Source organism: Perognathus longimembris, chromosome 1, assembly GCF_023159225.1.
Source record: "Perognathus longimembris pacificus isolate PPM17 chromosome 1, ASM2315922v1, whole genome shotgun sequence".
NCBI classification, from domain to species: Eukaryota; Metazoa; Chordata; class Mammalia; order Rodentia; family Heteromyidae; genus Perognathus; species Perognathus longimembris.
The window spans coordinates 58970085-58985727 of NC_063161.1; the positions used below are offsets into that span (position 1 = coordinate 58970085).

The 15643-nt window shown below is 41.1% G+C and overlaps 1 protein-coding gene across 1 annotated transcript in view; it reads left to right on the forward strand.

Annotated features, from left to right (window-relative positions):
• Window positions 1-15643, forward strand: part of Adamts20 (ADAM metallopeptidase with thrombospondin type 1 motif 20) — a 110857-nt gene that overhangs the window by 78404 nt on the left and 16810 nt on the right. The window contains exons 28-30 of the mRNA XM_048350887.1: window positions 7782-7949; window positions 12309-12482; window positions 13284-13454. Of these exons, the coding sequence (XP_048206844.1) occupies window positions 7782-7949; window positions 12309-12482; window positions 13284-13454 (513 nt within the window). The remainder of the gene's footprint in view (window positions 1-7781; window positions 7950-12308; window positions 12483-13283; window positions 13455-15643) is intronic.

A 15643-nucleotide genomic window follows, 5' to 3' on the forward strand; every position in this document is an offset into this window, starting at 1 on the left:
TGCCCCTTTGTTCTCTGTGTTCTAGGCTTGTCTTCAACATTATTTGTTCAAGTTCTGACCATTTCCCTGTGAATACCAATATTTTATCATTTCTAATCACTATGTAGTATTCCATTGTATACAGGTACCACATTTTTTGAATCCTCTGGGGCATCTGGGTTATTTCCATATTTTGGCTATTGTGAGTTGTTCAGCAATAAACATGGATGTGCAGATGTCTTTATGATATCCTGAGACCTGTTGTTCAGGATAGATGCCTAGGAGTGGTATGGCTGGGTCATAGGGTATGTCTATGCTGAGTTCTTGAGGAACCTCCATACTGTTCTCCAAAGTGGTTGTACTAATTTGCACTCCCACCAACAGTGGAGAAAGGTTCCTCTTTCCCCACATCCCCTCCAGCCTTTGTTGTTGCCTGAGTTCAGAGTATAGACCATTCTAACTGGAGTGAGGTGGTATCTCAGGGTTGTTTTATTTGCATTTCCTTTACTGCCAGGGATGTTGAACATTTCCTCATATGTTTCTTTGCCATTTTTATCTCTTCTCCTGTAAAGTCTCTTAACTCCTTTGCCCATTTAATAATTGGTTTACTGGGTTTGGAGGGGGTTAGTTTTTTTAGTCCTCTGTAGATGATGGATATTAGGCCTTTGTCTGTTGCTGTGCTGGTGAAGATCCTTTCCCACATGGTTGGCTATCTTTCTAGTTTAGTGGCTATGTCTTTAGCTGTGCAGAAACTTTTTTTTTTTTTGCCAGTCCTGAGCTTGGACTCAGCGCCTGAGCACTGTCTCTGGCTTCTTTTTGCTCAAGGCTAGCTAGCACTCTGCCACTTGAGCCACAGCATCACTTCTGGCTGTTTTCTATATATGTGGTGCTGGGGAATCGAACTCAGGGCTTTATATATACAAGGCAAGCACTCTTGCCACTAGGCCATATTCCCAGCCCCCTGCAGAAACTTTTTAATTTGTAGTAGTCCCATTTGGTGAGTCTCTCCCCTATTTGTTGTGCCCCTGGGACTCTATTCAGGAAGTTCCTACCTGTGCCTATAAGTTCTAGTGTCTCTCCTACTCTGTCCTTCAGTAGTTTCAAGGATTCAGGTCTGATGTTGAGGTCCTTGATCCATTTTGAGTTGATCTTGGTGCATGGTGATAGGCTAGGGTCCACTTTGAGTTTTCTACATGTGGCTGCCCAGTTTTCCCAGCACCGGTAGTTGAAGAGGCTATTTTTTTTTTGTATGTCTTTAGCTCCTGTATGTACCTGGTACATATACACAATGAAATTTTATGCCTCTATCCTTTTTAGATTTTTATAGTTTTCATTAACTAGGTCATTCATGTCTTTAGTTACGTTAATCCCTATGTAATTTATTCTTTTTTTTTAGTTATTGCAAATGGTATTATTTCTATTATTTCCTTTTCTGCTTGTACATTACCAGTGTACAGAAAAGCTGCTGATTTTTGTGGGTTGATTTTGTATCCTGTTACTTTCCCAAAATGGTTTAGTACTAGGAGTTTGGGGACTGAGTTTTTTGGATATGTCATCTGCGATGGGGGATAGTTTGATTTCTTCTTTGCCAATGTGGATCCCTTTGATGTCCTCCTCTTGTCTTATTGCTATGGCTAGGGATTCCAGCACTATGTTGAATAGAAGCAGGGAGAGTGGGCATCCTCGTCTTGTTCCTGAGTTTAGGGGAAATGGTTTTAGTTTCTCCCCACTTAATATGATATTAGCAGTTGGTCTGTTGTATATGGCTTTATTGTTTTAAAGAATGTTCCCTCTATTCCTGTTCTCTCCAAAGCTTTTAACATGTATGTGTGTTGTGTTTTGTCAAAGGCTTTTTGGGCATCGGCTGAGATGATGATGTGGTTCTTGGTCTTATCTCTGTTGATGTGATGGGAATCTCAGCTTTCAGAAGCTGGGCAACTATGGCCTAGATGCTTAACCTTGCTGATTTGTTTTCTGTTTTCTTATTATAAGTGAGAAAATAATTATAACATAAAGTAGCAATGATCATATCTACACAAATCTAAAACAATGCTTGGGATAATACAAATTCTTATTCTATTTTCATTTCCATTGTAAAAATAATCTGCACACATCTATCAACCCATCCATCAACCTATTTATTTATGGGTGGTACTGGGGCTTTGAACTCAGGCTTGACTAGACTCTATCCCTAAAATTACCAGCAGGAGACAAGGCTGCAGCAGTTAGAGTGCCTGCCTAGTAAGCAGGAAGGCAGAAGGCTGGAGTTCAAAGCCTAGTACAACTAAAAAACAAAGCAAAACAAAAATATATCAATTACCATTTTATATTTCTTCTTTCATTATGACATTCAATATCCAAATGAAATCCTGAAGTTATTCCCAGACCTTCGTATTTCAGTTTCTGTTCAGAAAAGAATCTGTTTTTAAGTGATCAGAGCCATTCTTAGGTAAGACTCTTTCTGAGGTAGCTATGAGCTAAGCACTGCCCAGAGAGCAACCTTTACACAAGGATTCTCGTTCACTCCTCCATCTATGTTGCCTTCCTTGTTCCATTGACATTATGCGAAAATTTTCCAGACTTTGCTGCCTGAACCAGCTTTAAGCCAGGATCCTCAGATCTCAGCCTCCTGAGTAGCTAGGATTAGAGCCGTGAGTCACCAGGTCCTGGCAACACAGAGATTTGATATAAAATTGATATTATTTTACTAGTATTACACACGAAAAATAGTAAGTGAACAACATGCCCAGCTTATAAAGTTCCTGCAAGACTGAGGGAGAGCATAATGCATTGCATCTAGGGCTCTTTCATTATGAGGTAGAGTACATGCTAATTCTTCTAGTGCCAATGTTTCCATGCCTCTCACAGAGGGAGTAGCACAGGGTTGATCTAACAGCTGGTGAAAGTCTAAAAAAATAAATCCAAGGGGCTGGGAATATGGCCTAGTGGTAAAATGCTCACCTCGCATACATGAAGCCCTTGTCCCCAGTACCACATATATAGAAAACAGCCAGAAGTGGTGTTGTGGCTCAAGTGGCAGAGTGCTAGCCTTGAGAAAAAAAAAAAAAAAAGAAGCCAAGGACAGTGCTCAGGCCTGGAGTTCAAGGCCCAGGACTGGCAAAAAATAAAAAAATAAATAAAAAAAATCCAAGGTGTTCATTTGCTAGACTCACATAGGCTTTGTTTCTATAAGTAAATACTTTTATTTAGTCATTTAAGTTTCCAGAATTAATCAAGACTCCTATGAATTAAGTCTACTCATTTACTCCTGTGCCACACACTCACACATGTAAAAACAAAACAATCCACACAGCAAACATCAGAAGTAATCCCATTCTTTAATTATGTCCAACATTTCATTAAAAACAGGAATATACTTGTTCCAGATGTAATTCTGTTAGTGGAGGCTAAGTAATATTCCTGGAGTGGTAAGTACTCTCTAACTTAAATAACTGGAGAGTTTCATAGTTGGGTGTTTGCAAATTGTACATTTGTTTCAAATGCTCTGCAGTTTTTGTCTTGAAGAGGCCTTCTCATAATTCAGAAGAATGGTCCATTTAGAGCACTGGGTTATTTATTTTATTTCATTTCTTCTGAAGAGCTCCTTTGCATTCATGGAGAAAATCTCAGCAACTAGAGGGGAGGAAGGGGCTCTGGGGAGGAGGGGGCTCAGGGGAGTGGGGAGAACGGTCAAGGCAGGGAACAGGGAAGAGACCCCGAGGGTCAAAATGAATCATATTCATGTCCAAAGAAGTCACAAAGGAACCCATTATTCTGTAAACTTAAAATTCACTAACAAACACATTGTTAAGATGAAAATCTCACCAAGAGTTTAAGATGATGGTAATAAAGAGACATAAAGGCAAGTGTGTGTGTGTGTGTGTGTGTGCGCGCGCGTGTGCGCACGTGCCTGAGTGTGTATCCATCTTGGGGATTGAATGGCCTGAATGCTGTCCCTGAGCTTTGTTGTGCTCAAGGTTAGCATTCTACCACTTGAGCCAGCTTTTTGGTGATTAATTGGAAGTAAGCAGTTCACTGACTTTCCTGCCTAGGGTGGCTTCAAACTGCTATGCCCTCAGATCTCAGCCTCCTGAGTGGATAGGATTATAGGCCTGAAACAACATGGTCTGGCTTCCATAGAGGTGAAATTTAAGGAAAAAAAGGTTTATGAATATTAGAAATGAATATGAGAGCATTAATCGAACCTCAAAGGGCTAGAAAGGGGTGAGGGGCACAAAACAGAGGAAGAAAAGAGTGCACTGAGCTGCTGCAGAGGAAGGCTTGCAGGCCTAGAAAGTTCTAGCAGATCGGCTGTCTTCTGGAACCTTCACAAGGTGGAATGCCTTGTGGTCTGGGAGGATGGTAGCGGTAGCATTTCACTGGCTGTTTATCTCTGCCATTCCAACGTAAGTATAATTCTCCGCCAAACATGCCCTCTTTTACTTGTAGAGAATTTCCTATGTGGAATTCACCAAAGGCAACAAATAATGTTCTTGCCCTTCTTTAGGTCTTGCAGAAAAGAGATCCATTTTTCTTCAGATCTCAATCTTAGAGAAAAAGTGATTACTTTAAAAGTATACACAAAACAGCCTCTATTTTCCCCCCAGTTCTTTGATTCTATATGTTCTCTATGTTGAGTAGAGGGCTTTGAGCTTATTAACATATATATGTATGCATAGGTACATATATTTTTTCTGGCTTTTGATTTTATCTTTTTCTATGGTATGTAGAGGGCATTGAGTTTGTTAACATATAAGTTTATATAAATGGTTTGTATATATTATGTGCATGGCAATATATATGGTACATATGGTAATATATTATGCACACATATATAATGGAATTTAACAATTTAAAGACTTTAGAGTATAATTAAAACAAATTGCTTAAGATGAGATTCAAATTAATTAATTATCTCAATGATGGTTGTATCTGCTCTTTGTAGGCTCTTTGTGATTGGGCAGATAATAATGTGACAGAAGTAGAAAATGATGAAGTGCTAAAAAAAAATCCAGAGTAAAATATAGACATGTAATAACCAAAACATGGAATGGATCTAGGCTCTTACAATAAGTAAAAGTTAGGTCAGGTGTCAGTGGCTCATGCAATAATCCTATCTACTCGGGAGGTTGAGATCTGAGGACTGAGGTTTGAAACCAGCCCAGCCAGGAAAGTCCAAGAGACTCTTACCACCAATTAACCCCCAAAAGCTAGAAGTGGAGATGTGGGTCAAGTGGTAGAGCGCTAGCCTTGAGCAAAAAAAAAAGGGCTAGAGAACAGTACTGAGGCCTTAATTTCAGCCCTAGTTCTGCCACAAACAAACAAAACAATAATAATATTTAGAAAATACTGGGAAACTGACAGGTTAAAAAAATTAATGAGCCTGTTTGATTATGTTGCTGAACATTACAGAGAAAGCAATTGCATTGTGCCTCAAAGCAAAAGAAGATGAGGTTGGAAAATCATGTCAAATAAAATTTAGTGGCTCCCAAAAATCAATGAACAATATAGTATATTAATGACTATAGAGAGCCCTTGTTAGTGTTTAAGCCAAAAACATGCTGAAAATTACGCTTAATAAGTTTTTACTTATACATTTAAGTGTTTATAAAGAGTTATTATGTTTAAAACATCTTTACGTTTATAAAAATAAAAGCATGTTTTTTTTTTTTTTTTTTTTGGCTAGTCCTGGGCCTTGGACTCAGGGCCTGAGCACTGTCCCTGGCTTTCTTTTGCTCAAGGCTAGCACTCTGCCACTTGAGCCACAGCGCCACTTCTGGCCGTTTTCTGTATATGTGGTGCTGGGGAATCAAACCCAGGGCCTCATGTATACGAGGCAAGCTCTCTTGCCACTAGGCCATATCCCCAGACCTAAAAGCATGTTTATAAAATATAAAAATAGCTAAATGCCTATTAGGTAGGGAAAAGGGGTAAGGAAGACTGATAATGCCAGGGAGCGATTGCTTAGAATATGTTGTACATGGCATGGCAATGTAACAGCGAATCCCCTTTTGTATAGCTAATGCATGCTTATACATGCATATATATATATGGATGTATATTCATACATCATATATGCATGAATGTGCATATATCATACTTGGGTATGTATATAGTGGCTAATGCCTGCAGTCCTAACTGCTTGGGAGGCTGAGATTGGGAGAATCATGGCTTGAGGAAGGCCTCCCAGGTATGGGAGTTTGTAAAATGCCTTCTCAACTTGGGCCCACTCCTGACATCCCAGCTACCATTGCAGACCAGCCCATGCAAAAGAAGTTCCCTCTCATCTCAACAGAAGAAGCTGGGTGCAGCGGCTGTTATCTCAGTAAAATAAGATGACCTATGCACAGGCACAGGCAACATAGTGAGAACCTATTTCAAAATAACCAGTGCAAAAAAGGATTTGGGGATGTGGCTCAGTGATAGAGCATCCTGAGTTCAAATCACAGGAGTAGTAGCAGTACTAGCTACTCCAGTAGGCTAGGCTAGCACTCTACCACAGGAGTCATCCCTCCACTTCTAGCTTTTTGGTAGATAAGAGTCTATTGTATTTTTGGTAGATTATTATATATTTTTATTTTATTTATAGTCTATGGTACTATTACTATCACTACTAGAAAAGTAAAAATATGACACAAAAGTAGAAGAGCTAAAAATGCATGGATAAAATCAGATATGTTTAAATTATACTTACTAATGATCTAGATTGCTCTACTGGATTAAAATAAGGAAGGAGAGAAAGACACAAGATGACCTAAAGTTGTTGTTAGGACACACTAGAGATTTTCCTAGAACGAGGTATAGGTAAGTGTCATGGGGAGAACAGTTGGTACCTGATGTTAATGAGTCTTGGTAGCCAGGCACTGAGATCATTGAGTGGCTTCCCAGATAAAGTAACAAGATAACTCATTCCCAGACTATATACTTTTTGAAGATTAAAATATTTACTGCATCTAGTTAGCCTATTTTGGAAAGTATAAAAAGTCTGTGAACTTACAATACACACAAAATTTGTGTGATATCTTGTATAATATTCCCCCAGACTCAATCTCTGTTTCTAAGTTACATTACAGGCCAGTAGCTTTACTCAGAAGAAGATTTCTGCCATACTGAGTACGGTAGTGCATATCTACAATTCCAGCACTAGGAAGGTTGAGGCAGGAGGAAGGTGAGCTCAAGGTTAGCATGAGCTACATACTGAAACTGTCTCAGAAACAAAACATACCAACACAAAATAGAACTTGTCTGAGATCTATGTCTTTTTTGGTTAACTTTTCCCTGTGATTTATGCTGAGATTGCTAACACTCTGATTTGAAATAGGAGAGAATTTATTTACGTATTTTTTTTGTGCCAGTCCTGGGGCTTGAACTCAGGGCCTAGGCACTATCCTTAAGCTTCTTTTGCTTAAGGCTAGCACTCTACCTCATGAGTCACCACTACCACACAAGTCCACTTCTAACTTTTTGGTACATAAGAGTCTATTGTATTTTTTGTAGATTATTATATATTTTTATTTTATTTTATTTATAGTCTATTACATGTTTTGGTAGATGAGTCTATATCTATTGGAGATAAGAGTCTCATGGACTTTTCTATCCAGGCTGGCTTTGAACCTTGATGCTCAGATCTCTGCCTCCTGAGGATTACAGGTGTGAGCCACTGATGCCTGGCCAAGAGAATCTTCATGAAAATATCAAGACTGTGATGCTTTGTGTCATTTTATACTTATTGAAGATATGCATAGAGTAATTGAGAGTAGCAAAGGAATTACATGCATTCATTGTTTGTTTGGGCTTTATAGTGCTCAGCTTCTTGTGGTAAAGGTATGAAACTCCGAGAAGTGTTTTGCATGGACCCATTCCAAGGAAAATTAGAAGACAGATACTGCAGCCATCTCCAGAAACCTCGGACCCACAAAGCTTGCCGAGCGGTCAGATGTCCTTCATGGAAAGCCAACAGGTGGAAGGAGGTATGGGCTATGTTTTATAATCATGTGTGTTTCTGTTTAAAAAGAAAATCTTAGCCAGGAGGTGCCAGTGGCTCACACTTATAATCCTAGGTACTTGGGAGGCTGAGATCTGAGGATTGCAGTTCTAAGCCAGCCCAGGAAGATCCTTGAGACTCTTATTTCCAATAAACTAATCAGAAAAGGCTGGAAGTGCAGGCATGGTTCAAGTGGTAGTAGAGCACTAGTCTTGAGCAAAGAAGCTCAGGAATAGAGCCCAGGACCTGAGGTCAGGTCTCAGTACTGGCACAATAAAATAAAATAATCGAAGAAATTAACAGAAGAAAATAAAACCTAATCAATGCTGTCTTCTGCATTTTTTATGGCCACAGTGATTTTTCTCTTTGAGACAATGGTGATCTAGTTTCCTAAGCACCTAGCTTCATGCATACCTAAATAATTCCTGGTTGGAATATTGTGACTTATAAAAAGATTCACCATTCCTTAATTTATTACACAAGTCATATTGTGTATATTTGATTTTTTTTTTTTTTTTGGCCAGTCCTGGGCCTTGGACTCAGGGCCTGAGCACTGTCCCTGGCTTCTTCCCGCTCAAGGCTAGCACTCTGCCACTTGAGCCACAGCGCCGCTTCTGGCCGTTTTCTGTATATGTGGTGCTGGGGAATCGAACCTAGGGCCTCGTGTATACGAGGCAGGCACTCTTGCCACTAGGCTATACCCCCAGCCCCTGTATATTTGATTTTATGTGAATGAGTACTTGATTTTCCTGGGCCAAAGATTTCATAGAATGGTGGCAGAGTATATTTCCCCAAGAGGGTGAAATGCCATAAAGTCACTGAAAGCCGCACACATGCTCAGTGCATGATGGAGGACGCCCAAGTCCAACCCCAGGCGATAGCGATGCCAGGATGGGAGGTGTCAGATGGAGCCACCCACACTCCTGTGGCCCCCAGGGGTTGCTTGGCTGTCGTGTGGTGTCAGTGCTTTATCACTGATACTCACGAAGGACATATCGTGGCCCTTGACCTCCACCCTCAAAACACCGATGCCATCATCTGTGCCAACAAGTTGACCAAATATGAAAATTATGCGAGATCTACAAAAGGAATGTATTCTTTCAAGGGTTTGAAAAGTACAGACTTAAGCATTCAGACTGGACAAGAGGCCTTTAGACAGATCTGCTTTTCTTCTCCTGCAGCTGGATTTTCCTTGTCACTGAAATTAGCTCTATTTACTTCACTCACTCTGTTTCCCCACAGTCCCCAAATCCCTGCCAGAACTCTTGGCCTTTGACTCAGTCTATAAAATATGCCCACAGGCAGCGAACCACCACAGGCTGTGGCTGCTTTACATGGAATAATGTGTTCAGCAGACGTGTAATATTTGAGAGGCACTAGTCGCCATGTGTTGCTTTCTTCCAATATTATATACTACAGGTTAATGTTTTAATAGAATCACTTGGTACAAAAGAGTTATATTTTATTGCAATTTTACATGATGCAGCAAATGGAAAGATTCATTTGGTATATTGGTGATCACTGAGGCGCTCAGATAAGGGTGTGTGTGTGTGTGTGTGTGTGTGTGTTGGTTCTGAGGACTTGAACTCAGGGCCTAGGTGCTGCCTCTGAGCTTTCATGTTTGAGTCTAGCCCTCAATCCCTTGAGCCACAGCTCCAAATCTGGCTTTTTAGGGTAACTGGAGAAAAGAGTCTTCAAGTACTTTCCTTTCCTATATTGGCTTCCAACTGTGATCTTCATAACTCTGCCTCCTGAGTAGCTGAGTTACAGATATGAGCTAAGGTGCCCAGCTCAGATGAGTTTTAAAGGAACAATTTTCCCCTATTCGGTATTTGATAGCTCTTTTTAAATATAAATATTTAGTAATGCATTTTACAGCGATTAGCTGCTAAACTGAGTAGACATTGCTATATAAGTCTATTTATCTTCTGGGTTAAGATACATATCCTTAAAAGCAAATTAAATACTTAAATCATTTAAGGAGAAAAAAATAAATGGATCGCCACATGCACACACTTCCCAGGAGCAAGAGGAGGATGTTTGTGTAATTTATGCTTTTGGCATTTCAGCTGGCACTCCAGCAACACTTGTAAATTCAAGGCTAGCACAGTACAAGGATCCACCGTGTCTCAGGTGCCATCTGTTAACTGTTGATGTACTAAAGGATTGTTATACAAAGGCAAATGAATCCTCCTGCCTGGTAATTTGGAAAGGTCAAAGGACTCTCACTTAACCTCATTCCATCCAGAGCCAAGTGGATGCACTTGGCTCTGATGCCCTCACTGATGCTCAGAATTTTCCTCTCAATTTTAAGATCAAATCAGAGGTGATACAAGTTTCTAAACTTCACAAATATAGGACCCAATGCCCCAATCGAAATGTACTAAACTTGAAAACAAAGTCAAAATCACAGGCTTATTGTTAAGTAGTTACCCAAAGCGGTTTCAATTTAACATCTCAGTTTATGAGTACAATGCGTTTGGATTGATGCCACCCCTTCCATTGTAGATGCTGCATTTTAAAAAGTGATTTTTTATTTGCTTTCACATTTCTTCATTTCCACAATGTGGCAGTCACTACTGCCCTACTTTCAAGCATTTCTGTCACACAGGGTTGTTCAAGCCTGTAATCATAGCTATTTGGGAGGTGGAGATCTTTGAGCGTCGGGGAGGTCAGGGCCCCAGCAAACACAATTTTGCAAGATTCCATCGCATCCCATGGCTGGGCATGGTGGCTTGTGCCTGCCATCCTCAGCAACACAGAAAAGCACAATTAGGATGGTCAATGCCCACACCAGGTCTGACCAACTAGGTCTGACCATCAAAAGCAAGACTGTTACCTTAAACAACCAACAGAGTCTGAAGGCATGGCTCAAGTGGTTGAGCACCCTCACGAACATCCAGATATGTACAACAAATCATATATACGTGTGTGTGTGCATTTGGTGACATTTCTGGATCTTGAACTCATGGCCTGGGTGATGTCTCTGGGCTGATTTGCTCATGGCTAGCACTCTACTACTTGAACAACAGCTAGGTTTTTTTTTTGTGTGTGTGGTTAATTGGAGATAAGCGTCTCTTGGACTTTTCTACCCAAGCTAGGTTTGAACCACCATCCCCTGTGTAGCTAGCATTACAGGTGTGAGCCACCAGTGCCTGGCCAAATTTTAATATTTTTCAGGCCACAAATCCCCCAACAAAGACCCCCAAATTCCTTGATCTTCATTCCCAGAGTATAGAATATTCTCTTGTATCAGGCAGGTTAGGCCATAGAGACAGAAGAGAAATGCTGTCTATTCTGGGGCTGGGTAACTTATGTTTCTCAATTATTTGTAGCTAGTGAAGTTCTAAATTTGCATTCTTATGTTCTCTATCATTTTTCTTGATATTGAAGATGGCTTTTGAATGGTTCACTTAACTAATATTCCAATTTTGGATATGTGTCAATGAACTTTTCAAGGCAGAAATAATTATATTTCAGTGAGAAGTGGACAAAAAATGGGGTGTGAGGGAAAGGATGGAAGAAGCCATCTTTATGTCTCGCAACTGTACAAATTATTGCATTTATTATTTAGATAACAAATAAGTAGCTTGCGTAGATTAGTGGTGAGGGAATGTTGGAGAGCAGAGATTTGAACCCAGGTCTATTTGAGCCAACCGTGCTTGCTGTCTTAATTATTTCATTGTGATCCTTACACATTAGCGCATCCCAGTATTTCTTTGACAACACGCTGTTCTGAGACACCATCAACCATTGCAGGCTGCTGTTACAGAACATGTATTACTACTCAATAGAAATACAATTTCTAAACTGGGTACCGGGTACAGCTCACACCTGTAACCCTAGCTACTCAGGAAGCTGAGATCTGATCTCAGTTCAAAGCCAGCCCAGGCAGGAAAGTCTTACGACTCTAATCTGCAATTAGCCACCCCAAATGCAAGAAGTGGCACTGTGGCTCAAAGTGGTAGAGTGCTAGCCTTGAGCCAAAGAGCTCAGGGACAGCAGAGAGAGTTCAAGCTCCATGACCACCCCCCATCATATATATATATATACATATATATGTATATATATATGTGTATATGTGTGTGTGTATGAAATATTTATGAAAAGTAATTGTAGCTGGGTGTCTGTGGCTCACACCTATATTCCTAGTGACTCAGGAGGCTGAGATCTGAGGATCAGAGTTAGCTATCAAGAAAACATTAGTGGTGGTGTGGTTTAAGTGGTAAAGTGCCAGCCCCAGTGCTGGCACAGAAATAAGTGCATATCTAAATACCTAAAGGCTCTCCCTTGAAGGCATGTGCGTGCAGGTGTAATTTGATGTTTTTCCTCCGGGCGTCTGCAGTGCTCAGCGACCTGCGGCGCTGGGGTCCAGCGCAGAGATGTGTTCTGCCGGCTGCGGGGCGCCGGCCGCGTGGCGGAGGAGGCCTGTGAGGCAGCGGCCCGGCCGCGCACACAGAGGCCGTGCAGGCGCAGGGCCTGCGGGCGGGCCCGCTGGGCGGCTGGACCATGGCTGCACGTGAGTACTGTCCCGCAGACCCCGCAGACCCCCAGCCCACTGCCTGCAAGAAGGAGGCTGCTATCTGAGGAGCTGGGTTCGAAGCCAGTCCGGGGAAGAAAAATCATGAGACCCTTATCTACAAATAACCAGCAAAAAACACTGGAAGTGGAGCTGGGGCTCAAGGGGTAGAGTGCTAGCCCGGAGCAAAACCAAAACAACAACATAAAAGAAAACAAACAACAACTACAGAAACCCAGGGACAGAGCCCAGGTCCTGAGTTCACCGCCCCAGAAGCAGCACACTAGTGGCTGGCTCCTGTAATCCTAGCTACTCAGGAGGCCGAGATCTGAAGATGGAGGTTCAAAGTCAATCCAGAGACAAAAGTCTCAGAGACCCTTACATCCAACTAATCAGAAAACAAAAGCAAAAACAAGCCAGAAGCAATGGAGCTGTGGCTCAAGGGGTAGAGCGCTAGCCTTGTGGGGGGAAAAACCAAGCTAGAGAGTGAGGCTCTGAGTGCCAGCCACAGTACTGGCAGAGAGGGGAGGAAGGGAGGGAGGGAGGGACAGAGACAAGGACAGGAAGGGAGGGAGAAAGGGGGGAGGAGGAGGAGGGAGGGAGGGAGGGAAAGAAGAAGGAAGGGAGAAAAAGAGGAAGGGAAGAAGAGAGAAAGAAGAGGGAAAGGAAATAAGGAAGAAAGGAAGGGAGGAAGGGAGGGAGGGAGGGAGGGAGGGAGGGAGGGAGGGAGGGAGGGAGGGAGGGAGGGAGGGAGGGAGGGAGGCAGGACGGAAGGATTGCTCGTGTATTCATCGTTCCCAGTGTTCACCATCATGTAAGAAAAAAGAGACGTACAGGCAAGTCAAGTGCGTTGATGCTAAAAACACCCAAGTGGACGAACATCTCTGCGATGGTTTCACCAGACCCTTTTCGGCCAAAAGATGCAGGAAGCCACTCTGCAAATACGTTGTGGTGACTGCAGACTCATCACAGGTGAGGGCAAAAATATGTGTTGGTGTGCAGTCAACAACCAGGAACAATTTGGCTAACCGTCCCTATAGAGTTGCTCCATTTTTGGAAACAGACACTTGTAGTTTTAGTTCACATATTTAGAGCTTTGATATATTGTGAATTAATTTTGTGTGGAATTTGAGTCACTATCAAAGTTCATTCTGCCAATCTGGTGTCCTTGCATCCTTTGCAGGAAAGGTGGTCTTGCGAGGCTTGCTGAAAATCAAGTGACCGCAGGGCAGTGACTTACTTCTAAACTCTCAGCTTTGGTCCATATGCCTAGCCACACATAATAACCACATGCTCTGGTTATTGTTATTTTAAGTTGTGAGGCCAGGGAGTATTTTTTTCCATTTTTTTCCCCTCAAGATCATGTGTCTATTGAGTCTCTTATATTTCCATACAAATTTTAAGACCAGCTTGCCAAATTATTGTGTAAGAAGAGCCAACTAAGATTTTGTGAGAGAGGGAAATAGTCTTCATCAACTTGAGAAAGATTTCTATTTTAATAATATGGTCTTCCATTCTATGAACATAGACTGTCTTTTCATTTATTGAATTCTTCTCATTTAATTTCTTTCAAGGATATTTTGTCATTTTTTGTGTAGAAAACTCACATTTTCTTTTTGTTATATTTATTCCTAAATGTCTTATTATTACTTTCTCCCCCTCTAATCCTGGAGCTTGAACTCAGGGTCTGGGCACTGTCCTCAAGCTTTTATGCTCAATGCTAGCACTCTACCACTGGAGCCATAACTCCGCTTCTGGCTTTTTGGTAGTTAATTGGGGATAAAATGTTAGGGATTTTCCTGCCTAGGCAGACTTTGAACTGTGAACTTCAGACCTCAGGCTCCTAAGTGGCCAGGGTTACAGGCATGAGCCACCAGTGCCTATTTCTTTTAAGACTCTTATCATGGAATTGTTTCTGACTTTCATTATCTATTTATCTATTGCTAGTGTGGAGAAAGAGATTTAATTCTTATTTGTTGGATATGCTTATCAGATTTGTGTTTGTGTGTTGTGTGTAATGATTGCATATAATTATTCTGTGTATAGCAGAATTTCATCTTCAAATGGAGATTTACTCATGACTCTTAAATAAGTGGCCCTTCTGCTATACTCTCTGATTAATTTCTGAAGTACATTAATGTGAGAAATCCTGGCAGTTTCCTAGTTGCTTTAATGGGGGAAAGAATTTTTAAAGTTTTGCAATTCTGCCATTTTTCACTATTTATACTCCTCAGAATATGTATTGATTAATGACTTTTTCTCTTTATTATGTAATATTTTCTGCTCCATTGCTTGGTGATTATTTTACTTTACTAATCATTATTTACTATCATTTATCATTCATTATTTATTATTTGTTTGCATGTTAGACACTATACATTTTGTCTTTTGGTTACTGGATATATTTTATTCCTATATATATTGTAGGTTTTATTGTGAGAAGTGATTATTTTGTCTGGAGACAGTTGTGACCTCTTTGGCTTTGCGCTAAAGATTTGTTAGGCAGTCAAGCTTGGTGTGCTCTTAATCCTAGCTACTTGGGCAAAGGAGACTGGGGAAGAGTATATATCATTCAATGAGTATGTAGATTACAGAAGATCATCTCAGGGATAAAGAAAAGCACAAATAGGAGAATTACACTCCAGGCTGGTCTGGGCATAAAGGTCCTATCTCTATAATATCCAACACTAAAGGAGACACATGGGGTGGCTCACATGATACAGTGCCTGCTTACCAAGTTTGAGGCCCTGAGTTTATTTTTTTTATTCTTGTTGCCAGTCCTGGGGCTTGAACTCAGGGCCTGGGCACTGTCCCTGGCTTCTTTTTACTCAAGGCTAGCACTCTACCACTTGAGCTACAGTACCACTTCCGGGTTTTTCTGTATATGTGGTGCTGAGGAATTGAACCCAGGGCTTCTTGCATGCTAGGCAAGCACTCTACCACTAAGCCACATTCCCAGACCACTGAGTTTATTTCTTTAGTTTTATATTTATTTATTTTTTTATTAGCTTTAAGTAGTTGTACAAAAGAGTTTCAATTTTGCATGTCAGCTTATGCGTACAATACATCTCCATCAATGTCACCCCTTCCATCATTCTCTCCCTCTCTCCCAACCCCACCCCTTCTCTCCGTTTTCCTACTTCCGTTTTCACATATATACA